Genomic DNA, 26496 nt, shown 5'->3' with positions numbered 1-26496 from the left:
CTAAAAATCTGATCTCGGGAAAGTAATCAGTAGGGACATGCTGCTGCCTGAAAACTCGTTCACTTGAGCGATTTTTAGATTAAGCAAGGAAACAGGGATTGAAAATGTAATCAGAAAGTCATTTTGAGCTAAGTGGCAGTTTTGAAGCAATGGCAGTTACAGTATATAAAATTGAACAGAAAATACACAGCAAAACCACCATCCCTTACACTTAACAAAAGGGCTATCAGTTTTAAAATACTTGCATGAAATGACCTCACTGTGCCAAATTCATACTCTCTCTGCCTGATGGGTCTTTTGAGTATGAGAGCGTATCTTGTTAGATTGAGTAATGTACTTACAGAAGGCAAGTTGGGCAACCAGAAGCCATCTGGGGATTCAGAAGAAATGTCACTGGAGTCAGAAGCAACACTATAGCTCACAACTGTTAGGACTTGGGAAGGGAGTTAACTCAATGACAGTTGATCTCTCCTTTACATCACCAAACCTTGTAGGGTGAACTTGGGTCAGGACAACAGCAATGAAAAGGTAGATCTTGGGTTAGGTAATTAGAATAGGAGGGTCGGGGGAGGTGGGAGAAGGTTGTGAGTAATGCCGTCAGTCAAAGTGAGACACTGTGTAGAACAGCCCTGAGGCTGAAGGCACACAGGGATGTCTGGATGAATGAAGAGAGGTGGACAGCCAGTGACAACAATGGTGAGAGTCATAAAATCTACCCCAGGGATCCGCAGGAGTTTCCATGTCCTCATAGCAAATTGACTTGTTCTACTTTTCATGACTTGTGGTTTATAAATCTTGCAATTTGCCTCAGGGACATTCAGGCTTTTGTGGCCTTTTTATGCTAAAACTATTGCCAGGCATGTTTGTACAAGACTTCTTGGTGGAAATAATAAGTTGGTGGAACCTGTCTCCCTGTCACCTCTGGCACCAGTGACAGCGTTCACTTTTGAACCTGTGAACAGCAAGACAGGAGCAGAGGCTGATGGCCATGACAAGGTGTGCAGACAGCACAGACAGGATCGTTTCTGTCGCTCAGCGCAGGCACAGGCGGGCCAGTGTGGCGAGAGTATGATGAGTGAGGAGAGAGTGGTGTGCTGGGAGGCTGGGGACAGCGGTGGGGACCATGCTTGTCACCTCTGTTTGAGACTTGGGTCTTAGTCCAAGTGCAGTGGAACACTACTGAGTGTTTAAAATGGAGGCATAATGTGACCTTATTTCAGTTTTTAAAAGCCGGCTTTGATATTGCGTGGGATAGATTAGGGTAGAGGAGGCTTTGAGTGGGAAGATTATTGTGAGAGTCCAGGTAAGAGATGATGTAGCCTAGACAAAGGTGTTAGGAACAGGTGCAAAGAGAGGTGGCTGAGACTAGGAAACAGTATCATGGTAGAGCTGAGGGTCTTGCTGATGGGTTGGGTGTGGGGTTAGGGTTAGGGTTAGGGTTAGGGTGGAAGGAAAGAGAGGAACCGAGCGTGACCCCTAAGTTTTGGGCTGGAGCAAAGGTGTGGATAGTGGCACCATTTTTATAGAGATGAGAGAACGAGAAAGGGACAGGTTTTGTCTCTGCGTATGTCATTTGGGGGAGTATAAGAGTAGGTGATGAAGGGGAGTTCATCAGTCTGTTTTGTCCATGGTAAGTTCAAGTTCCCTTGATGAGGGCTGAGGCATGAGCATTCCTGGCGGTTTGGAGGAAAAAGAGAGGCCTTGTAAAGTCACTCAGTGTTCCAAGAAAGCCTTGGAGGAGATGGACATGGCCTTCATTTGTTCAATAAATATGTGTTAAGTGCTGTTTTAGAGGCTGGAGGTACATCAGTCAATAAAATCAGCACAAATCCATGCCCTCGCTGAGCTTTTGGTTCTTCTCAGGGGACAGTTGATAAATAAAATAGGAACATGTCTGATGGTGAGACGTGCTATGAAGAAAAATAAAGCAAGCAATGGGATTAGAGTACTCAAGTCAGGCTGCATAATGTTGCTACTTTAAATATTTAAAAAAATTATTTATTGATTTTAGAGATACATAGAGACATCAGTTTGTTGTTCTACTTATTTATGCATTCATTAGTTGTTTCTTGTTTGAGCCTTGACTAGGGATTGAACCTGCAAACTTGGCATATCAGGACGACACTCGAATCAACTGAGCTACCCAGTCAGGGTCTAGTGTTGCTGCTCTAAATAGGGCAGTCAACAAGGTCACTGATAAGGTTCCATCTGACTAGAAACCTGAAGGAGGTGAGGGGACCAGCCATTCAAGTTTTCAGGGAAAGAGCATCCCAGACAGGGAACAGCAAGTGCAAAGGCTTAAAGACAGAAAAGAGTGCCTGGCATATTTAAGAAATGGTGAAGAAGCCAGTGTGCCTGGAGAGGGGAGAAAAGGAGAGAGAGAAAGAAAGAGGAAAAAGGAAAGAGAAAGAAAGGAGAAGAAAAAAGATCAGAGAGAGACCTAAATATGAATGACACCAGTGCCTTTGCAGGTTTTAGTTCCAGCCTACCAAGTGTATATTCATTACCTGCTGCTGCATAACAGACTCCTCTCCCCACCAAATTCAACAGCTTAAATCAACCCACATTTATTAACTCACAGTTTCCGGGGCTCAGGGATTCAGGACCAGCTTAGCTGCATGATTCTAGCTTGAGGTCTGTCATGAGGCCTCTCAACCAAAGGCTAGACTGAGGCGGGGGTCCACTTCCAAGACAGCTCACCCACGTGGCTGTTGGCTGGAGGCCTCGGTTCCTTCCCACGTGAGCCTCTCCATGGGGTGCTTGAATGGCCTTAGCACATGATATCAAGAGACCCAAGAAAGAGCCAGGAGGAGTCTGCAGTGCTCTTTGTTGTCTGACCTCCTCTTGTTTGTCACAAATCTTCACTTGTGCCATAGTCTGTTCATATGGATTTGTATTAAAGAATTTGTGGACATATTTCTTTTTTCTCGATTCTTTGAGATATAATTAACAAATGACATTGTGGATGTTTAAGGTGTACAGTGATTTCCTGCATGAATGTATTGTGAAATGGTTACTCCTTTAAGGTTAGTTAACCCATCTATCACTGTACTTAGTTACCTTGTCTTTGTATGTATGGCAAGAGCATTCAAGATCTACTCTCTTAGCAACTGCCAAGTGTACAATACAGTGTTGTTAACTATAGTCCCAATGCTGGACATTAGATTCCCCAAATTTATTCATTTTATAACTGAAAGTGTACCCTTTGACCAAGGTCTCCTCATTTCTCCCACCTCCAAGCCTCTAGTTAACTACAGACCTACTGTTTTTATGAGTTTGGCTTTTGCTTTTTTAATTGTGAGCATATTTTTGAACCACTGCAAAGAGACAGGTTAAATGATCTCTGAGGAAGGTATAAAGGTCAGGGCAAGAAAGGATACCCCAACAAGATCTATAGAGATAAGGAAAGAATAGACTTTGCTTCCTAATTATTGAATTATCATCAGCCAGCATTTCCAACTGAGCTTAGTTGGAACCTGTTTGACGTTATGAAATTACCAAAACTGGTTTAGGCAACTCTTTGAAATAGGCAAGGTTGCTTTTGAGCTCCAAAGCCTTCCTGTCCCTCTAAGGCAGCACCCCCCAGACTTTTTTTCGGAGGCCCTAATGTAATAGGACCTCACCTGGTTAGAACCTGCTCTCAGGAAAGGGACATGTAGCCATCATTTTCACCTTCATTTAAATCTAAATCCTTACCTCTCTAGTGGGTAGTTATTTATTTTTTTTTAAGATTTTATTTATTTAGTTTTAAAGTAAGGGGAAGGGAGAAAGAAACAGAGGGAGAGAAACATCAATGTGTGGTTGCCTCTTGTGCACCCCCAGCTAGGGATCTGCCCCACCACCCAGGCATGTGCCCTGACTGGGAATCGAACCCGTGACCCTTTGGTTCGCAGACCATCTGGGGCCCTAGTGGGTGTTTAATATTTAAATGTGATACTTGGAACTGAAAGCCTTTTTCCCCAAAGAGTGACTATTAAAGGTAGAAGTATTTCTGAAGGAGAGATGGGTGCTTGCTGGCCCCCTGAAATCTCCCATAGTCTTCGGAGTATCCAATCTCCACTGGACAAGGTGGACCCTCTTGTTTTCATGAGTGCCTTTATGCTGTTGGCTACCAACAGTGCCCTGAAGACTTTACTGCAGTAGTTCAACCACAGGTATAAGTTCAAATTAGTTTTTCTGTTGAATTCACTACCTGGGGATGATGTTTACTGAGTAAAGCAATCAATTTCAGAGAAAAAAAAAATGTCATTCTTCCAAATGTACATCTACATGACCCCAAACAGTAATTTGACTTTTTCCAACAGAATTATTTTCTGTTTCCCAGTTGTGAGGACTGCCCATTTTATCTAGTATTTAAATAAGAATGTATAAGGTATTCATTCTTTAGCATTTATTTTCAGAATCATGAAGCAGTAGGCATTATTTGGAATAGGTTTGGATGTGTCTTTAGCTACAGGGCTTAAGACCCATTTTTAAAGATTTTATTTATTCACTTACTTTTAGAAAGGGGGGAAGGGAGAGAGAGAGAGAAGAGAGAAACATCAATGTGAGAGAGAAACATTGATTGGTTACCTCTTGTACAGTACCCAGTTGGGGACTGAACCCGCAACCCAGGCATGTGCCCTGACCAGGAATTGAACCAGTGGCCTTTCTCTTTGTAGGACGATGCCCAACCAATTGAGCCACATGTGTCAGGGTTTACGGCTCATTTTTAGCTTAATCCATACTGGGATAATTGCAATATTTTTGGAGCATTTGCTTATTTGTTATGATATGTAATACTGTAGATTATTTTGTGATATATTTAAAGATTTTTCTCCTCCACATGAATAGGAATGTAATTTTCTAAGCAATAAATTTTATTTTTTGTGTAACTAATCTTCTTAAAAAAATATCTTCAGGAGCCAAATTTAGAAAGTACGTGGGCCACTCTGCACACGTCACGAATGTCCGCTGGTCTCATGACTGCCAGTGGGTGGTGAGCACCGGAGGGGCTGACCACTCCGTGTTCCAGTGGAGGTTCATTCCAGAAGGTGTCAGCAATGGCCTGCTGGAAACCGCACCCCAGGGTAAAGCCAGTAATGATTTTTCCAACATCTGTTTATTTTTCAATGAAAGTTTCAAACAATGTTCTAACATCTCTTCTGGAGGTAAAAAGTTAAAGCAATTTTGAAAAGGTCATTCCTATAGTACATTTTCAAGTTAAAAAGAGCAAGGGAAGCTTTGAAGATGAATATGGGTCCATTAGTTAATTTCCTTTGAAGGATCTTGCTTATACCAAATTCAAGTTGAAAGTCTAAGGTTTATGTGAATTAACCACTGAAGATACTTTAATGCATACGTTTCAGCCTCCTTAGAATGATTGTGATGGACAGAAGGTCTGCTCGGTCAGGATGTGGGGTGACAGGGTAACTGCTGGAATAGAAGTTGCCTCCAGAATGGGTTTCAAAGAATGGTCCACAATGTGGGCCAATGTATTCCAGTCCAATGGGTGTGTAATCTTTTTATTTATTGGGATATCAGCAGGAATGATCAGGCAATAAAATGAAACCCTAAGTGCAAAAGGTTTTTATTGGGAGGGGTTCTGCAGCAACCGTGACCATGACAATTACTGACACTCAGTGGGCATGTTAACAGGCTAAAGAGGGTCTCTATTGAAATAAGTGGTTGAATTTTCTTTTGTACCAGCCCTGTCCTTGGTAAAACCTGCCTTTTCTCCCCCTTCCAAGACAAGATTTAAAACTCAAAAATCTGTGATGTAATAGAATTGTGGAAATGGTTCCGGGGGGGAAATTGTTCTAGTGCATCAGTGCCCCTGGAGGGGGGAGGGGTATGCTAAACTTAACCAAATGATAAAAGAAAAAAAAGAGATGTTTTAAGGATTTACGTTGAATGATAACTGGGGTGGTTATTTTTATTTACTTTGAAGGACAGAAAAAAGGAAATATTAAAAATAAAATGTTTAGTTCTTTAGAGTCTCAGAATGTTTGCTCAATTCTTGTGGGTTGTGTTTCTACAGAAGGAGGCACTGATTCCTACAGTGAAGAATCTGATTCAGATTTATCCGACGTGCCGGAGTTGGACTCCGATATTGAACAAGAAACTCAAATCAATTATGATCGCCAGGTCAGTAAGCAGGCAGCCTCAGAGCAAAGGTCTCATAACCCAGAATCTCACTGGAGTTGGACACGGACAAAAAATGGCCGGCACTTAGGCAGAGCATAATCAGGACAAATATAAGGACAATTGCATACTTCTTGTCTTTAAATACAGGTTAAAAATATGGCATTTACCTAATTATATTCTTTAAAATATTTTTAAGTGGAAAGGAGTAACATTAAAGGTTTTGAAACTGAATGACATTTGGGGGTTTTTGCCTCCCTAGCACCTAAAACTTTAAGATATTTTTTTGAGGAAAAAATGTGCATGTAAGCTACTAGATTTTATATTCTCTTAGAAGATCATTGAATCATGTATTTTCTTTACAGAATAGGTCATCCTGGAGCCATGGTTGTTTCTTAACCGATGGAGACGATTATCCATATGATTAAAGTAAAAGCCCAAATATAGTGCACATTCTCTCTCCAGTCAGAAATTATCTCTAGTATAAAAGTTGGGCAATTATATCCAAATTGGGTCCTAATATTTTGAAAGTAGACATTTTATTTAACATTAAACAGATCAATCCTTAGGGGAATCTGAACACATGTCTCCTTGTATCACAATAACTACAGGAATTCTGTTTTTTTCCTTGTCGTTTAACAAAGGTACGTGCAGCAGATCCTGTACATGAACGTTGAGTGAGTAAGATTTCTGGTTTCAGACACAGCAGCTGTCAGTATTGCCCGAGGAGACCTACCAGATAGGCCTGTGACAGCTGCCACCCATGGAGGGTCTCCATGGGGCCAGATCCTGTGATTTACATACACCCAATTCAATCCCACGATAACCCTGGGAGGGTAACTGATTTGCCTACTTCCTCATCAGCTGCCTAAGAATGCAGATCTGGGCTTCTCTCCAAAGCACACATTTTAACTGCTGGGCTTTGCCTCCATATAGGCACTGAATTTACTGATTTTCAGATGATATTTTTTTCAGCCCATAAATATCACTCATTGATTCAGTGTTTGAAAAATTTTATCAGTAAAAATGCCACTCAACTGATGCCTTGGTTGAACTACAAGACTACATCAGTTTGTGTATTGGTGCAATGCAATAAAACTAAAGATAAGGCTTTGAAAAGATATTATTAAGGTGGAAATACCACACAAACACTGTACAGTATTGTGCCTTAATATCGGGGAGAAATGGAATTTAAGCAAAATGAACAAAAGATCTGGGAGGAAAGAAATGTTTTTCTTTGGTTGGGAAGTTTGTATTTAAGAAAATGATGCTAGTAAAAGAATGCAAAGTCATAATTGTATTGAAACCTGTGCCTAGGGTTCATATATTCTCCCTGACATCTTGTTTTCCAAAGCTTTCACCTATGTTATTCGATTTACATTCACAATTTTCCTGAGGTATCCCTCAGCAGGGATTTTTATTCTCTCCACCAGGTGGGGATTTGAGGCCCACAGACGTTGTGACTGTTCAAATAAGCAGTAGAAATTCCAAGACTAGAACTCAGTGCTCTAGAGCAGTTGGTGAGCTGACAAACACATCATGAATTGAGATGAGTAGTTATCTTTAGATTTTAAAAGCTTAGTTCATTGTACCTGTCATAGAACATTTTTGAGATATTTTCTGACTTCCTTTTTCAAAAGAGGTTTTCAGTCAAATGCTAAACAGGGACTTTTTAAATAATATTTCATATTTTTAGTAATGTGGTTTCATCAAATGAACACTTTCCTTTTATGAAGATGAGAAATTATTAATAGATTATATTTAATTTTCAATGTGTTAAATTGATATACTTGGTAGTAGGGCTTAAGTACATGGTAAGTGAAAGATTGATTTTTGTACCTTTAATTTTAAAGTGTAGGAAGTGTTCTCTCAGTCAGCAACATATTTTAGGTCCTGAGTTAGACTGGGACCTTTCGCTCTACAGCTCAGAGTCTGACTGTCAAGATGCATGAGTCCATGAAAAGAAAACAGTTCCAAATGTGGACACTTGAGGTCCAACTTTTGCAAATGTCAGAATCATCAAGAGATTATTTTTGCTTTAAAAGAAAAATAATGTTATTTCTATTTTATTGATATCTTTGATAATTTATTACTTACTAGAAAACTAATGCCATATTTTTCTGGATATAAATTACTTATAAAACATAATAGCAAATTAAGAAAAAAAGAATTATTTTAGCCCCCAATAATTTAAAAGATACCTTTTGTTCATTTTGTTCATTAAAAGAGAGTAAAATTTGACATCAGGTCTGGTGTTCTAAATTTTGTTTATCTTTTTGAAGAACCAACTTTTAGTTTTGTTAATCTTTTCTATTGTTTTCCTGATCTCTATTTCATTTACTTCTGTTCTAATCTTTATTGTTTCCTTTCCTCTACTAATTTTGGGCTTAGTTTATTCTTCTTTTTCTAGTTCCTGAAGGTATAACGTTAGGTTGTTTTTATTTGAGATCTTTTCCTTATTTTAATATATACATTTATGTCTATAAACTTTCTTTCCTTTTAGAACCGATTTTCCAATATCTCATAAATTTTAGAGTGTTGTTTCAATTTTTATTTGTCTCAAGATATTTTTGATTTCCCTTTTGATTTCTTCTCTGATCCATTGGTTGTTCAAATAAGTTGTTTAATTTCCACCTATGTGTTATTTCCCAGCTTTCATACCATAATGGTTGGAAAAGATACCTGATATAATTTCTACTTGAATTTGTTGAGAATGGTTTTTTTCTCTGACATATGAGCTATCCTGGAAAATGTTTCATGTGCACTTGAGAAGACATGTATTCTGCAGCTGTTGTATGGAATATTCTCTATAAGAGGGGACCAAAAAACCCAGAGTTTATTTATAAAAAATTGTGTATTTATTCTTACATGTTTAAACTTCAGTCACCTTCAAAGTACTCTCCATTTGGTGCAGTACACCTATTGAGACTTTTTTTTCCACTGCTCAAAACAGTTTTGAACTTGTCAATTTTGATGTCTTTTTGTGCTTCTGCCGTTTTTCGTTTCTTCTCTTCTACATCAGCAAAATGTTTCTGTTTAAGGACTTTTTTCATCTGGGGAAACAAAAACAAGTTGCTTGGGGTGAGATCAGGTGGAGGGGGTGTGGAGCACAGGGGTCATGCTGTTTTTGGTCAAAAACTGCTGAACACTCAGCCTGGTGCCGGCAGGTGTGCTCCTAAATCACCCATCATGAAATGTGCAAATGTGCTGAAAGTCTTGAAAAAAATTATCTGAATCCAAATGCAGTCTCTCACAATAATGCCGGCTGGTACAGATGGGTTCCTAGAACACTCACCTTGTGGGAGAAGCCTGTAATACAGAGGGGGCGGCCACCTTCCAGAAGATAATTCTAGAATTTTGGTTCCCCCCTCATATATGTCTGTTAGATCATTTGATTTCTGCTGTTCAAATCTCCTGTTTCATTATTGATTCTCTGCCTGGCTGTTGAGAGTGGGATATTATAGCCCCAACTATTACTGTATTAATGTTTATTTCTCCTTTTAGTTCTCTTTAGTATGTGCTTTATATATTTAGGTGCTCTGGTGTTGGGGGCATAAATATTTATAATTGTTATATCTTGTAGAAATGACCCCTTTGTCATTACATGATGACCTTCTTTGTGTCTTGTGACCTTTTTTTAGCCTCATGTTTTCAAAACATGATTTCTTATAATTAAAGGTTCCCTGACAATGTCAAGATACTGTTTCTAAAACCTGTAGAAAAGAGTCTCAATTAAATATATCTGTTACACTTTTAGGTTTACAAAGAAGATCTACCTCAGCTAAAGCAACAAAGTAAAGAGAAAAACCATGCAGTGCCCTTCCTCAAACGAGAAAAGGCTCCTGAGGACAGCTTGAAACTCCAGTTCATACACGGGTGGGTGGCCTGTCCCCAGCCTTATTGCTGGGCTGAGGACGTGCCCTTCCCTGTGCTTTCCCACTCAGCTGGCTCCTCTCTCCTGTTCGCACGTACCTGTGATTAGTATCTTCGCCATTATGCTGTGCCCAGTTTTCTCAGCCGGTGGTCTGTGGCCATCACAGTGTGTGCACCTCGATGTTTTCATGCTTTCTGTACTTGGGTGATGTGTGTGCTACCGCAGCTCATTGTTACTTCACCGTACTCTGTCCACCACCACTGCTTCCTTTACCCCTGCAGCTGCTGCTCTGTTGTGTGGGGCTCCAACAAGACGAGGTTTTCTTCAAATAGCATGTGCCTTAAATCATTTCAGATGTTGAGAATTACATATGGCCTTCCAAACTTTAAGTTGAAATCTGAAAGTACTCAGCAAAAGTATAAATGGTTATGAAGAATATATTATCTAGTGTTTTATAAATACATCACTGATTTAAATGGAAGCAGTGCAACATAAATGCCACAGACATTCGAATCCCACCATCATCGATTTAAGAAATATGTGAACCAGTGCTTCTGTAAAAGTAGGAAATTTTACATCACTCACATTTCTTCTTGAACTCATTTTTATTTTACTTCTCCCACAGAATTTTACCCTGGTGTAGTATTTTTTTATGATTGAAAGTCTTTTATTGATTACTCTATCATACCTTCTGCTGTAGGTTCAGAAATGTCTACAGGTTCAATTTAAATTGCATTCCCTGTAACCTTGTGCTTCTCTCCACTGTCCAGGGTGGTATCTGTCCACTGCCCACTTGAAATGTGGCTGGTTTGGAGTAAGATGTGCTGTGTGTGTAAAACACGCACCAGGTTTCAAAGATTTAACATGAAAAAAATGTACTGCATCTCATTAAAATGTTTTATATCATTACATGTAGACATGACAATGTTTAGAAACATTAGGTTAAATGTTCGCAAAATAAATTCCATCTATTTTTACCTTTTACCATGGCCATTAGAAATTTTAAATTACTTATGTGGCTCACATAATATTTCTATTGCACAGTACTGCTCTAAATGTTAACAATTTTTTTCTAGATTGAATTATTATAACAACTATTAGTAGTACACAGCTGACCAAATCAATCTAAATATAGTACAGATTCTAATAGACAGTTATTAAACATAAAAATTTTATTGGAAAACACTCTTTTGATGAGATGAAATTTTTCAGTAACTTCAGATATATAGTCATATATATGCATACTTAGTGGTAAAGTATGACAGAGTTTAGCATTAAGTCTATTCCCATTTTTTACTTTTTAAGATATATAAGCATTGAGAAAGCTTGTTTGCCTAAATAAGTCAGTGAGAATGGAAGCAGTTTAATCATAGCTACATTACTCAATTTTTTTATATTCCTCTTGAGTTGTAGGCCAAAAATACATAGCATGATTTTGATATATCACACAAAATGTAGTCTAGTGATCTGATTAAATCTCTCTTAATTTTGTTAAAAGCCAAAAATTAGAAATCACTTGACTTGCAGAAGCACTTCTCACCCAGTCATTGGCGCTGTTCACTTTCAACATCCACTGTTGTATCATGAATTGCCCCTTTGCTTTGGTGTCCCTGGAAGGTTTGACATTCCAGACCGTGGTAAGATTCCAGATGGATGAGAGGAGTGACTTTGTAAAGTGGAAGGAAGGTGATTGTGACAGGAGAGGTGGCAGAGGAAAACCTGCACCTTACCACAGGGGTATTCTCAGACTTTAAAGAAGGAGCACATACAGCAGCTGAGGATCTAGAAACAGATTCCGTTAAAATGATCAGTACCCATTTTCCCCTCAGAAAGTTGTCACAGGCCCTCAGAAGTCTTCACTCCTTCACTGAAGTTAGGCAGCTCTGAAGATATGGGGGTTTCTACTTGCACATGTCCATATGCTAGCATTGCCTTCTGACAGCTCCTGCTCTGTTCATTCATGGTTGATTCAAATGCTGTGCATTTCTTGGACCTGTGCTTCAGTTACAGAGGCTACGACTGTAGGAACAATCTGTTCTACACGCAAGCCGGAGAAGTGGTCTACCACATCGCTGCAGTTGCTGTCGTGTACAACAGGCAGCAGCACTCCCAGAGGCTGTACCTGGGGCATGATGACGACATCCTCAGCCTGACCATCCATCCGGTGAAGGACTATGTGGCCACTGGGCAGGTGTGCATCTCTCCTGTAAGATGGGGGCCTGGCCAAAGAGAGGGACAGTTTAATTTTGAATCCACTTTACAAAAGTAACTGATATGGTTAAAGAACTCAGATGATAGTACATGACAACATAAAAAGACTTCCTTGTGACCAAGAAGTGGAATTTTGCCTGGAGTTGAGAAGAGAAAGGTAGAACTAACTGACAGAAACGAATGACAGTGGACAGTAGAATTAGGGTTTGAAAAGTCCCTTGACTAGGAGCCATGCACCCACCTAACTCGATGCCATAACAATCTTCTTGGACGCTTCATGCCTCAGTTTCCTTATGTGGAAAATAGTGGCATTGGCCCAGATGACTTCCGAGGGTCTTCCTACTCCTGAAATGTGTGTTTTTTTATTGCTGAGCAGTATTTGACTCTAAAGAACAAAATTATTCTTACTGTAACATGCAAGTAATTAATACACTCATCCTGTTATTTAAGATCGGAAGAGATGCTGCCATTCATGTGTGGGACACGCAGACTCTGAAATGCCTGTCACTACTGAAAGGACAGCATCAGAGAGGAGTGTGCACGCTCGATTTTTCAGGTGAGCCTGTTCTCCACTCGTCATTGACAGACAGTTCTGCGTTTACTTGCGGTTTTTTCCTTCTTTCTAACTTCCTCCTATTTAGTTGAGATTTGTTTGTGTGTCAGCTCCACAGTCTTTGACTGGAAATCAGATATGTTAATACCTCACAAAGAAGTGTCACCTTTAGATGGCACATCCTCTCCTTGTCTGCCTCATTTCCCCTCTCCCAAGTCATTACCCTGAGCTCGCACTGTGTTCCGCGTTTGCCCGAGTGATTTGAAATCCAGAGCAGCTGTTGCTGTTGCAAGACTTAGTTGCAAATGTCTGGCAGTGATTCAGACCATCAATTTTCACTCTCCAAATAAGTGGGAGACCAGCACTTGCGGTTTAAATGACGAAGAACTAGAGTGAGGGCTGCGAGTTCTCTGCAAAGGGCCACTTTACAACACTGGGGTTTTGAACATAAATTTCGTACTGAAAACTAGAACTGAAGGTTCCATTTTTTTTTATTTAAAAGTTGAACACAGTACTATAAAAATATTGACTGATGGATATAATTTTCTTTAGAGTGAGGCCATTTCTTTAAGCTAGAATTGGAGACTAAATACCTATCACAAAAGGTGTTTTTATTTAGAAATGTTTCATAAACCCAATAGTAGAAGTTAGATCAGTAGAAAAAACTTCTTAACTTTTCTATAGAAAACTGATTCTATAATTTCCTTCTGCCAAATTCCATGAAATGTTCATCGTGTACAATACATATAATATTGGTCATTAAGTTCCACGACTGTACAGCCCAGTCTCTCTCATGTGCCCCTCCTCTCTGCTCTCCTTGTTCAAACCCTTGCTCTTTCTCATCTGAGCTGCTGGTCTCTGATTCCGTCTGTACTTCCTCCAGTCCATCCCACACACTTCCGGGGTCTCCTGGAAGCACAGGTACCTCCCACCACAGGGACTCCCCTGGCTGTCTGAGTCAGGGCTGCTCATGTGGCCGCACATTCTTGGCCTCTCATGACCTGGCCGGCCTTCCTCTGCAGTGTTTTCACCCACCGACCCATTCGTGCCCTGCTCTGTGCACCTGTCAGTGGCACTGAATGCACTCCTGTCCTTTTTGCCTGTGTCCTTTGCTCATGCTGTCGCCATGTGTCTGTTCAAATCCTCCAATCCTATAAGACCCAGCTGAAAGTGTTCTCCTCCATTCTCTCAGGGAGAGACAATGTGTCCCTTTTCCTACATCCCTTTACCCATTGTCATCACTGCTCTGCGGGACCGCTCACAGCCCCGCAGTGCAGTGGTCATGTGCATCAATAACCGCCATGCCTGTCACAGGCAGTAAGCCACTGGGGCCAGAGCTCCTCTATTTGCCTCTGCACATATAGAGCTGTGGACACAGAAGCTACTCATAAAATGTTGTGAATGAATGAGTGAACTAACAAAGTTTCACTTAGTGTACTTTTCCTTGATTTCCTTGATTATTATTAGAACTTCACATTTTCACCATGTTTGAGTGACAGTTATCTTTATTCTCTAACCAATAACATGGTGTAGTTTGGTCTTTTTTAATGGCATACACATTCTCACATACTCTAAACTACACATCTGAGATGTTAAGTCACTATCATTTATACTTTCCAAGGTTATTGGAATTAGTAATAATCAAGCTAAGCAGTGTATATGCGCACTGGTGGGCATGTGAGGTACAGAAGGCATGAGTGCCACTGGAAAGGGAACTACCAGGCATACCACCTGCTGGTCCAAAGGTCAGATAACACACCCAATAATCAGTGAGTACAACATGCTAAACTTCCACAACTTTGACGGACGTGCGTTTTATAGTGAGCGTGCTGTGCGTCCTTGATAAAGCAGGGCATCTAAACAGAAGCCCTAATTCGAGGTCAAATATGGCTCTATTCCATATATGTAAATACATTTCTTCTGCATTTTTACCTAGTTCTACTCCTCAAGAGCGAAACCGCCCTTTTCCTAAAATTAAGTGTGCTGGCAGATACATACGTGTATACTTAGCGTGAAAATAATAAGTACGCTCCAGAAGAGTTGTAAGACACCCATTAAAATACAAAAATGAAAGTAATAAAACCTAAATGTGTACTAGATTATAAAGAATCTAATATATTTATGTTTTTGACAGCATTGAAAATTGACTCAATAATTCTAGCAAACAATTTGGCACCATATAATAAAAGCTATAATTCAAAACAACAAGTATGTGGATTATGTATATTTCATGCACATTTCTATGTATCAAGTTAAGTAAAAGAAAAATGGAACTCAAAATAGCATCTATTCACTGATTTCATCTGAAAAAAGTATGTGTTTTAGCACATAAACAGAGTGGCAAGAAATTTAGAATAATATAAACAATTTAATAATCATTAGGTTTTTTCATAGAATTGATTTTTTTTAATTTAGAAGAATTAAAAGAAATAATTCATGTTACTTAAATACCTTTAGAGAAAGGAATTAGTGGAATGTTGATTGAAAACATTAACTATGAGACAGCTTAGTAAGCTGGTACCCAGAAACTTGATTTCTGAATTTCTGAGTGCTCACATATCTCCTGGGCTTAGTAGTTTCATAAAAGAAAGATCAAGAAATGAAGTGGACTTGGAAGTCGTTCCCTCGGAAGGCAGCCCTGCAGGTCATTGCCAGGGCAGAGAAAGCAGATCCTCTAGGAAGAGGCTGAAGAGCTGATTCTGTCACTGCTCCTCATTCTCCTCCTGGGCAAATAAAGAAATCCCTAGACATGAAATGTATTCTGCATTAAAAGTACAGTTTCATGTAAAAGTCAGTCATGTAAATACTTTCAGTTTTAACAGTATACTCTCTAAGGTAGTTTTAAATTGCACTAATATTCAGGATCATTCAGGAAGAACTTTCACTAGTATCTCTTGAATAGTTACATGCAGATGAATTGTGGGGCCTGCTTGGCCTTCATGGTCTCTGTGGCACCTGCGGAAGGTGGGAGCTAAGGCCCCGCTGGTTTAACTTTATTGACAGTACTTTCTGTAACAACACAACTCTAGTCTTGTGCAGGCCCCTGTACCACTTTACAGGCCAAGAATGAGATCCGGAGGGGTCGGTACATGGCCCAGGGCAAGGTCAAGCAGCAGCAGACCCAGACTAGCACCCAGGTCTCCTGGCTGGGGGTCGGCTGGGTAGGGAGTGCTCCTTCAGTCCTCTTGCCTTCTCCTGCCCCTGTCCTCCGCCAGGGAGGACGCCAGTGAACTTCTGGCCTGAGAGTCATGCCCAGAGCACTCCAAGTGCCTCCCGTTGCCCCTGCCATCCTCCAGTATAAACAAGGAGTGAGCAGGGTGGTGCAGAGACGCTGCCACGTGGAACCTGCCTCCCCTGAACAGAGCCCCCATCCGGCAACAGCCTGAACCACACCTTTACCTGAAAAGGGGCAACTGTATACCTTACTTTTGCAAACTAATAGAAAAGTAAGTCAAAATCCCAGAGAGGCAATTAGATTCCCTTGTTTAACCATTACACAAGGGCACCAACTTTGGTTACCGTGTAGCTGGTGGCCCCATCCCTGTGCCTCAGCACCCCGTACCCATCCGTCTCTTACAGGTCAGCTCATTTTGGGAGGTGCAGTGGAAATGTACTGATGGTACGTTTGTCTCCTTTTAGAGAAAAAATTGTCATGGAAATACAAAGCAGGCAAATGGTGTGAAAGCTAGACCAAAAAAAATCAGCGGTTATGCATAAGGTTAATCTATTCTTGCCACTGTTCCAAAGCAAACAAAAAGAAAACATTTTTAGTCAAAAACATTTCTTACAACATAATCCATAACTCTAAATTATGTAAACAAAGAATAAATTTATCTTATCTCAATTGTTTGAGCAACTCTTTAATGTTGTCAGTTTATCTCCATGGACCAGGGAAGCAGCCGTCTTTGGTTTTGTGTTTGCAGGCAGGAAGGTGCTTCCACACGAATAGAAAACCAGACTGGAAAGAGAACATGTCAGTCATGTAAATACTTTCTAACCTAAATATCATCCTCATTTTTTTAAAACCTTCATTGAATAATACTCATTTCCACAAGGGCACCTCTAAGACTAATTCGATTTCATTGTGTTTAATCCTAGGGAAAAAAACCTATGCATTTTTTATGAGCCCCAAATAGAGGGACCAAGTTGTAATTGTCTAAATAAAAATTTTCTATTTCTGATTTGCCCTTTACTGTTGACATTAAGTGCTTTAGAATTCTTTCTGGACTTTGTACATATATCCATAATTAATATATACTTTGAATACTTTAACTGGAAAGATTTGAAAGAATATTACCTAGACTCCAAAAATATGGCTGGAAATAAAAAGACTCAAACCTACAGGCCAAGAAACAATGGACTTTCAAAGCTAAGGTCAAGCCTCTGTGGGAGAGAATGAAAGCTGGGAAGAAACTGAAAGGTAGCCAAATTATACTTCCAAACTATGTGGCGTGCAGACACAGAGTAAACCTTCAGAATTCCAGAAAAGTCACTGCTCGTGGGGATGTAAAGTGCAGCATGGGGAATAATGTCAATAGTATTAAAATGACGGTGTACGGTGCCAGGTGGGTGCCGGAAATATTGGGGTGGGGCATCTATAATTGTCTGACCACTATGCTGCATACCAGAAACTAACACAAAATAATATTGAATGTAAACTTTCATTGAAAACATTTTTTAGAAAAGGGAAAGTCGCTATCCAGGTGAAGCGGGATGGTGCCGGTGCACCCGGGGCTTGTACTGTTTCTCCCACTGCTGCCTATGGTCACGATGCTCTTCTAGGGGCAGGAAGGTAGGGTGCTGTGAGGACAAGCTGACCCCACATGCAGAAATGTTAATGGAAACAAGCTGTGAGAATGAGCTTACCCTGAGGCCTCCTACAAAAGAGATAAAACTTTGAAGGCTGTCGTCTTAAATGGGTGGGTGCTCGTATCCTCAGAAGGACATATTAAAATAGCTATGCAGATTTAAAAGGAATACAATATATAGGATTAATATTCATTACATTAAAAAAAGAGGCCTTGAATATGTGTGCGGTGTTTTTGAAAGGCATGGTAGCATAATCGAAACAGTTTCACAAATTACAGCCATGGAACATAGTCCGTTTCCTTCCCCTTCATACCTGCCCCACGCACGTCCTCCCCTGACCGTCCTCCCCAGCGCCACCGGGGTCATCGGCGCCCCTTGAAAACCAGCTCGGTGTGAGGATCACAAAGGAAACGTGACATGATTACTCTGAGCCATGAAGGAGCTTATAATCTAGAAAGGGAGACAGAAGACTCAAATAAAAATAAAGTCACCGAACACAAAGGCGTGCTAACATAGAGACATAGCCAGGCCTAGAGGTGCGCGAAAAGCAGGGTTGCTGGTAACGAGCAGCACGTGGTTGTCAGTCCCTCCCCAATGCCTGAGAGGAGACCTTGTGCAGTTTACAGCCCAGCAAGATCTATGCATAAGGACATAGCATTTGTTTTGATTTAGAAGACACGTTTGTTTATAATAATCAGCTAGTGGTGAGTTAGCCCTTGAAGAAAGTGTTACTGTCTTCATCTAATACTACTGTAGCCTAGTAGCTTGAAAGGATTAATGTGACTTTCCTTGCCTCATACTTAGTAATAGTCAAGGATTGGGGAGGATTTGGTCGGTTAAAGCAGGCTCTTCTTTTCTCTTACTCTTCGTCCTCCAGAAAAGAAGCAGACCACTGTTCCTGGTGGTTGGAGGAGGGGTCTCTGGTACAGGTGAGGGCACTCACTGGTCAGTGTGTGGAGGGGTGTTGCCACAGTTAGCTAATAAAAAACAGGAGGTCCAATTAAATTTGAATTTCATGTAAACAGATATTTTTTTCAGTATAAATATGTCCCATGAAAGTATAAATTTGCAATGGAAATATAAATATTATACGGGAGAGACACTAAGAAATTATTCCTCACTTATTTGAAATTCCAATTTAACTAGGCTTCCCTCATTTTTCCTGGCAACCCAAATTTGCATCTGCCCCAGGCCTGCCTTTGAAACTGTGCCATGTGAGACCTTGAATAGACTGGGGAGAAGCAGTCTATTACATTCCTGTGTTTCTTACACTAACGTTGGTCCTCTGTGGTCAGAGAAGACAGCAGGCTGAGCTGGCGTGCAGTGAGTGTGGTCGCATTTGACCCAGAGACGTTGTTCTGTGAAGCCAGCTTTGTGAGGGGGCAGCGAAGGAGAGACTTACTGACCATACTCTTCTTCTTCCTCGAAGAGAAAAAGCAAAGTAGCTGTTTTGATTTCAAATTTAATTTTACATATTTTTTTAATTTTAAGAAAACAACCTCATCAGATTATAGTAACCATTGATATTATAAATAATATTTAATACTAAAGGAAAATGCTCATCATAAAACAAATAAAAAAAGATTAATAGTATGTTCAGTATAATCTTGGTTTTGTTTTTTTTAAAGCATGTTTATGTAGAGAAAAACACCGACGGGCTATACACCAAATGTATGCCCAGAAATTTGGATGATTTTAACATTTCCTCTCTTCATATTTTCTAAATGTCCTGTAGCAATCACACAACATTTGAAATAGGAAAACTAAGAAATTAAGATTTTTTAAAAATTATCAATATCACCTTTTGAAAGAATTCTGAAGTTATGTTTAGTTTCTAAATGCTCTTGGAAGGTTAAACAGAACCCAGTTCTTTAGAGCTGAAAATAGACCGAGTCACAGAGCCAAATGGCTCTTCCAGTAACTGTCGTAATACTTGTCTGTCACAAAACAGGGGAGGGGTGGTGACTTACCTGAGAGGCCCCCCCTACACCTGTGTCTGAGATGAAACTGTGGGGTCCGTGATTTCAGTCAGCAACCCATTACCATGCTTTAAGAAGGTCAGATGTTACTAGTTATGCATTTAATTTGAGTGAGGTCCCTTTAATATATGACACTTCCAGTATCATATTCCTAAGGTCAATTTCTTGTTCCTCTTTACAGTATATAAAATGTTTTGGATTTTCATTGAAGAAATGAGTCATATGACGTTTGTGTTGTTTTCATGCAGCCGATGGAAAATGCCTGGTGTCAGTTGGTTTAGACGATTTTCACAGTATTGTGTTTTGGGACTGGAAAAAGGGAGAAAAGATCGCCACCACAAGGTAAGGAGCTGCCGAGGTCTGCCGGCATCCTGCTGATTATCACGCCTCAGTATAGGTCATCGTTTTCATTATCTGGTAAGATTTCATTTTCAAGCTCAGATGAAATTTGCTCAGAAAGCTTAACATCCAAGTGAAAACACATTGCAATATTTCACGGTGCCAGACCTGACCTGGAGCAGCTAATGTTTGTTTCGGGGAATTGGAACATTCTGAAATCCTTTCCAGAGAGTTATTCATCACTCCGCTTTTAGAAATGTATGCATTATCTCCATCAGAGCTTTTTACAAGCAGCAGAAAAGCAGCTGTGCTCAGGCTTGTGCCTTGCCCCTTGTTTCCCTCCGTCTTCGCATCCCATGAAGGATTGTCAATGTCACTGGAGTCGGGAGTGCCATTTGTCACGAGGCCGTGGCCTGCTGGGAAGGAGGCCCCCGACGTGTGCATCTGCCATCCGCTCTCAGAGCAGGCAAATGGTCTCCCTAATCTCCCCACCTTATAAATAGACTTTTCTGGACTGCTGTTTATAGACCACCTGTCCTCACCCCAGCCTCCTTCCCTGCTGAGTCAGCTCAGTGTCTGAACAGTGCTTTCCACTGGTCCTGACACCGGGGGTAGCGCTTTGCCAGCCGTGGTCACAGGTCAGACGAGCTGGCAGCCCGGCCCGCAGCGCCATACGTTGCCCTAGGTGGTTATCAGTTTACCTCTCCACTAGCTCTTCCCCGCAGTAACCAACTTTTGATTCCAGAATATGAAGTCATTTTTAAGTGAAGAGCTTTGAACCCCAGTGTTGTACTCACTTTTTAAATTAATATTCCCCTGCACCATAGTAAGTGGGGGAAAAGGTTTTTTGGCATTTTGACTTAGTGAATGAAGATCTCTCAATTGCTGGAGATTCAGAGGAGGAGCAGATGGGGCCTTGAAGACTCCAGCTGACCGTCTTGGGAGAAGAGAAACTTCCCTGATTGCTGCTGTTGAGATGGAATTCTTGGCAGTGAATGGCAGCTCATAAATCCACCTGTCCAAGTGGCTTTTCTTTCGGTCTCTCCTTCCAGCCCTCCTCACTGGTGTATCACTCCCCTCTCGTATCAGATTCGGGTCCCAGTCAGGACTCTGCTTTCATCCTAGACGAATAAACTGAATTTTAGACTAATATTTCTGATAACACACCACCTGCATTAGCAGGTAATTGCAGGCGAAGCACATGCCTGCATTTCAGAAGCAACAGAAATGCAGTTTTCCTGCTAGAACGCCCTGAGCCACTGCGGGGGCTCGCCACCTGTGTGCCAGAAGCATTAATAGGAATGGAAGAAAGTGATGTTTAGTAATATAAAGAAGTATGTACTTGGTATCCATGGTAGATTATGGTGCCTCTATTTAATTTAATTAACACAAAGCGACTTAGCAGAATTATGCGAATAATATAATTTATTTCTGGAATTGCTCCCAAGCCTTATGTCGCACTCCCAAACAGGACACCCGCAGAATTGCCGTCAGAGAACATTTTTGCATTTGTAGTATTAACCCGTGCTCTTTCCAAGAAGGACTTTCCAGGATTGCTAATGTTCTTTGGAAGACTATTAGGTTTTAAAATAATAAATAAATAACAAATATTTACATAAGTGCTTATTTATATATTATTAACAGTAATAAATTACATATAGGAAGTAACCAGAAAAAGTAAAAATTCTATTTCTGGCTTTAAGTGAGGGTGCTTAAACAGATAAAATGTTAAACACCAGAGGCATGACAGAAGTGACAGAGGAGAAGCACTGCCCCGCTGATGGTGGGACTGGCTGGGACTCTCAGGAGGGGGCTCTGGGCTCCCGCAGACATTCCTGTCCCCATGGGAAGCCAGGCCGATAGCTCCAGGCCTAGAATCGGTCCTCACTGTTGCATCCGCCTCTTGGGTCACGAACCCACATTTCTGAATGCACAGCGCCTGAAAGTTCCTTGAATCAATAGACAATATCCTTTCTCTCTCCGTGGACGTGAGCCAGGGGCTCCAGTTTCTGGTGACTACATTTCTAGCTGAAACTCTGTTTAGCCCAAAGTTATGACTTCCACAGTAGAAATATTACACTTAAAGCTTCTCATTAATGCGATCACAGTGTCTTCTCCCCCCTCCTGTATCAGATCTCTATATCCCAAGAATTATTTATGATCCTATGGTGGTGATATTAATTTTATCTTACAGAGACATTCTGATGAATTTCAGATACTTCATTAATTTGTTTAAAGCATAAGTAAGTAGACTTTGCTGGCAATATCAGGGTCAGAAAAAAGGGCTGAGACATGCAGAGAAAAGCCAATGCTTATTATTTTAATATAAACCCCATGTGTATTTTAAATGATCTAATTTTGTTGCCCTTTTACATGTGCTTAATGAAAATTAGACCAAATGCATGCTTTTTTAAAGCTCTCCATCCTTGCTTCCATCAAAACTAGAAATTTTTTCTTACTTGTCTTTTACAGAGGACATAAAGATAAAATATTTGTGGTAAAGTGTAACCCACACCACATTGACAAACTGGTTACGGTTGGGATAAAGCACATCAAATTCTGGCAACAAGCAGGTACGGTTGTTTGGCTTTATCATTTATGCGGTTGAGAGCCTAGGAAAACTGTGACTGCCCCCTGTCCTGTCTCTGCAATCTAGAATTAAAATGCTCCTAAAAGATGTTCTCTCCCAAATTCACTTTGGACTGCTTAATGTCTAAGCTGTGAATCTTAGACCACTGTGTATGATGCTATGCGTATTCGTCGATGTCTAGAAAGTTGTGGACAATGTTCTTCTGTGAAAATATCTTTAGTCCTCTGTTCTGAAAGCAGGAATGATGTCGGGCTACTGAGCAGAAAGTAATCATGCTGGCTGGGCAAATACTGTTTTCAGTGAGGGTTTCTTTATCACTGACTTTAGGAAATGAATTAAATCCTGACACTACACACAGTAGGTGGTCAGTTAAACATTTGTGGATTACAACATTGGTAATAACGATGAGTAAATAAGCATGACAAAACATGGGCTGATATCTTATTCTTCTCACTAATAAGCCATCCCTGTTATTAAAATTATTTCTGGACTCCTAGCAGCAGCTGTAACACCAAGCCCAATTTTATACTGGTCAAAACACAAGTAAGCTACTGTTCTGTGCTTTCTGCTTTTCAAGAAAGGATAACGGTGCCCAGTGCGTTTGGGGAGCCAGCCGGCGCGGAGCTATGTGGAGCGAGTCTGGTTTCTCAGTGCTAGTCAGGAAGTGTGGGGAAATGAGAACATCTAAGGCACACATCTGATGCACCTTCTCCTACACAGTGATTCATTTTTCTCACCTCGGAGTTGCTGTGACAAAAGTTGAGGCAAAACATATATAACATGTTTACATTTTCCATTCACAGCCGGCGCTGTTTCTGTTCTTTTTGCTCAGAATTCGTGAAGATGGTCCTAGCTCCCCCAGGCACTTAGTCACGCCCTCCCCTGGCTGTCTCAGAACTTGCACTGCACTGCGGTTAGATGCATGGCCCATTGGACTGAGATGCATAAGAGATGCATGTTGAGTCCCCCCTCCAAGCAGACCCTATGCTCCTTGAAGGCAGGGACTCTCTTCATCTTTACATGCTACTGTTGACCACCATGCCTTCCGCAAAGCAGGGACTCAGTCAACACTGAGTCAATGCAGGAGCGAATGAGAAAACCCCTTATATTTTTGTCTATGATATTTTTTGCTGTTTTTATACATCTCTGTGTATACACATAATGCTGACATGCTGAGTTTTTCCTTGAAGAAGATAGTCATTCTACATGTTTATAGAAGGGTGTCACTTGTAAAAAAAATGTAATAAATACGCTTGGTCCACTCTAGGTGGGGGCTTCACCTCCAAAAGAGGGACTTTTGGCAGTGTTGGAAAATTGGAAACAATGATGTGTGTTTCTTATGGGCGAATGGAAGACCTAGTGTTCTCAGGGGCAGCCACTGGAGATATTTTTATTTGGAAAGATATTCTACTGCTGAAGACAGTGAAGGCTCACGACGGGCCTGTGTTTGCTATGTATGCCCTGGATAAGGTAAGGTCCATTTTCCAGAATTCATTTTCCTCAATAATTCTCTAAAGTTGTATGTTAGTCGTAGGGAGGGCCACACCAAGAGAATCCTCTGTCTAAACACAGTGGCCTCTGAATTGGGGAGGAGTTGTAAGGAACTCCAGTCAAGAGAAGAGAGGGATAATCAATATTTTCAATTTTCTCTTTCACATATAATTATTTCTTTATATGCAATTTCTCTCCACTTCTTTCCACACTAGTTCTTCCTGACTTTCACTCCTAAGAACTCCTTAAGGATTAGCTTTGGGATAAGTGTAGACACACAGTAGCAGAAGAGACCTGAGAACTATCTCAGCATCATCTCCCTCCTTCGTGGCACAATAAGCGGAGACCCAGAAGTACCAATTGTTCCTCCCATCAAAGTGACCAAAAATCATGTTGATAACCAGTTTGTTCCCACGTAGACAGTTTTGGCTTTAACAAGAGTGTTCACGTGAGGTCTTTTTGCTAGCTGTGTTTGGATTCTCCACAGAAACAGAACCAGCAGAATATACTCACACATGCACATGTACATACACATATATCATACAGTCATGATATATGTCATGATATCATACAGTCATGATATATACAGTCATTAATGAGGGGGATTCATCCTGAGAAACGAGTCACTAGGTGGTTTTGTCACTGTTCAGAGTTGTGCTAACATCGCGTGCACTTACTCAAACCCAGAGGGTTCAGAGACTGCTGTGGTTCTGTCTGCTGCACTTTTATACGACGGGCAGCACAGTAAGTTCATTTACACCAGCATCACCACAAACACGTGAGCCACACATTGTGCTTCTACATCACGACGTTAACTAGGCAGTAGGAGTTTTTCAGCTCTGTTATAATCTTATGGAACCACCATTGTATATGTGGACTGTCATTGAACGAAATGCCATTAGACAGAACATGACCATATAAAACAGAGATTTATTATGAGGAATTGGCTCATGTCATTATGGAGGCTGAGAAGGCCCACTGTGCTATCTGCAAGCTGGAGAGCCAAGGAAGCCGGTGGTGTATTTCAGTCCCAGTCCAATGGCCCGAGAACCAGGGGAGCTGATGGTGTAAATGCCCATCCGAGGATGGGAAAAGTGATGAGGTGTCCCAGCTCAGGGAGATGGGAAAGAAAGGGATGAATTCTTCCTTTTTCTGATGTATGTTCTAGTCCGGCTTCCTGACTGCAGAGGGCGATCTCCTTTACTGCATCTACCAATTCAGATACTGATCTCCAGAAACACCCTTACAGACAGACGCAGCAGTAATATTCAATCTGAGCACCTGTGGCCAGTCAGGCTGACACAAAATTAGCCCTCACACTGCCCATACTTCCACTCAAGCTCATCTTTGTCCTCATCTGTCCAGCTACCCATCTGCCTTACAGTCTTTCTTTATAAAGGTCACACCTACCTTCAGGGCTTTTAAAATACTTTCTTCAGTGAATTTGTCAGAAAATATCAATTTTTCATTTTCTGCTCACCTGCTGGGGGTACTGATTCACCTGTGCTCTTTGACCTCCAGATAGTTAAAGTCACTTAATATATGTAAGGCAAGGCTCATTTTGCATTTACCTGTTCCTAGGTAAATATGCCGATCCCACTACAGCAGTAGCTCCTTGTTATATGTATAACTGTGTGGTCGTTTTAGTTGTTAAGCTCTGTTGTTCTTTTCTTTAACTAGCAAATTTGCTTTTGGTGAAACTGAAAATGTTAGAAAAGATTAAAGCAGAATGCAACATTTTTGTAGGCTCAGAAGTTGATGTGATATAATGTGTATAAACTTTTTTTATTGCTTGGTAACTTAAGAAATTATGGGAAAAGACAAGGATATCACAGTATAATACATTGCATTTAAATTTAATTTGGGGATTGAATTTTCCTGGGTGCAACATCTATAGTAAGAATAAGAATACTTAATGTAATAAACTTCAAAATATTATTTCCTTGTACGCATCATTCAAATGCAGTAAATTAAAAGTTTCTGAGAAAACAGAAGGAATTACTCAATATTTTTCTTAAAAAAAAAAAAAGACTTTTCTAAGAACAGTTGGTATATGTGAGAAGTTGCCAGAAAGGAAAACTAGTAAGGCCAAGAAATCATAAACTTAGAACAAGAATAAATATCACTATTCAGGAAAATATATGCAATATGTTAAGCTTCTTACTTTCCAGGTTTTGTGAACATTAATGTGGCTTTTAATTATTGTGGAAGTTGATGTCTATTGAACAATTTAGCAGGATGGTTTTGCTATATGAAGTGCCTAATTTACTCTATTAAAATAATGATGTTTTCTTTGAGAAGTAAGTATTTAATTTAAAAACATTTAATAGTCATTTTCATTTTGATGTTAATACTGATTCATTCTGGAGGAGAATATGAGATCCCAAAAACGGCCAGACCTTGAGGCTGGTCCTGTTCTGCAGGAAGCCACTCTCTAGTCAGGGCACTGGACACAGAAACAGCCATGACCCCGAGCACCGAGAGCTGGTTGTCTGGAGAAAGTGCAGTGCACACAATGAGAACGTAC

At 40.5% G+C, this 26496-nt stretch overlaps 1 protein-coding gene across 1 annotated transcript in view; it reads left to right on the top strand.

Moving 5' to 3' along the window:
* The window catches only part of EML6 (EMAP like 6), a 96628-nt gene that overhangs the window by 3124 nt on the left and 67008 nt on the right, over positions 1-26496 (top strand). The window contains exons 3-10 of the mRNA XM_045827295.1: positions 4902-5069; positions 6020-6126; positions 9881-9999; positions 12002-12188; positions 12659-12764; positions 19798-19891; positions 22361-22461; positions 23746-23948. Coding sequence (XP_045683251.1) covers positions 4902-5069; positions 6020-6126; positions 9881-9999; positions 12002-12188; positions 12659-12764; positions 19798-19891; positions 22361-22461; positions 23746-23948 — 1085 coding nt within the window. The remainder of the gene's footprint in view (positions 1-4901; positions 5070-6019; positions 6127-9880; positions 10000-12001; positions 12189-12658; positions 12765-19797; positions 19892-22360; positions 22462-23745; positions 23949-26496) is intronic.

This window comes from Phyllostomus hastatus, unplaced genomic scaffold, assembly GCF_019186645.2.
Source record: "Phyllostomus hastatus isolate PE091 unplaced genomic scaffold, TTU_PhHast_1.1 phas_scaffold_78, whole genome shotgun sequence".
NCBI classification, from domain to species: Eukaryota; Metazoa; Chordata; class Mammalia; order Chiroptera; family Phyllostomidae; genus Phyllostomus; species Phyllostomus hastatus.
Note: the sequence above shows the minus strand (reverse complement) of the source record. Positions and strands in the feature narration are given on the sequence as shown.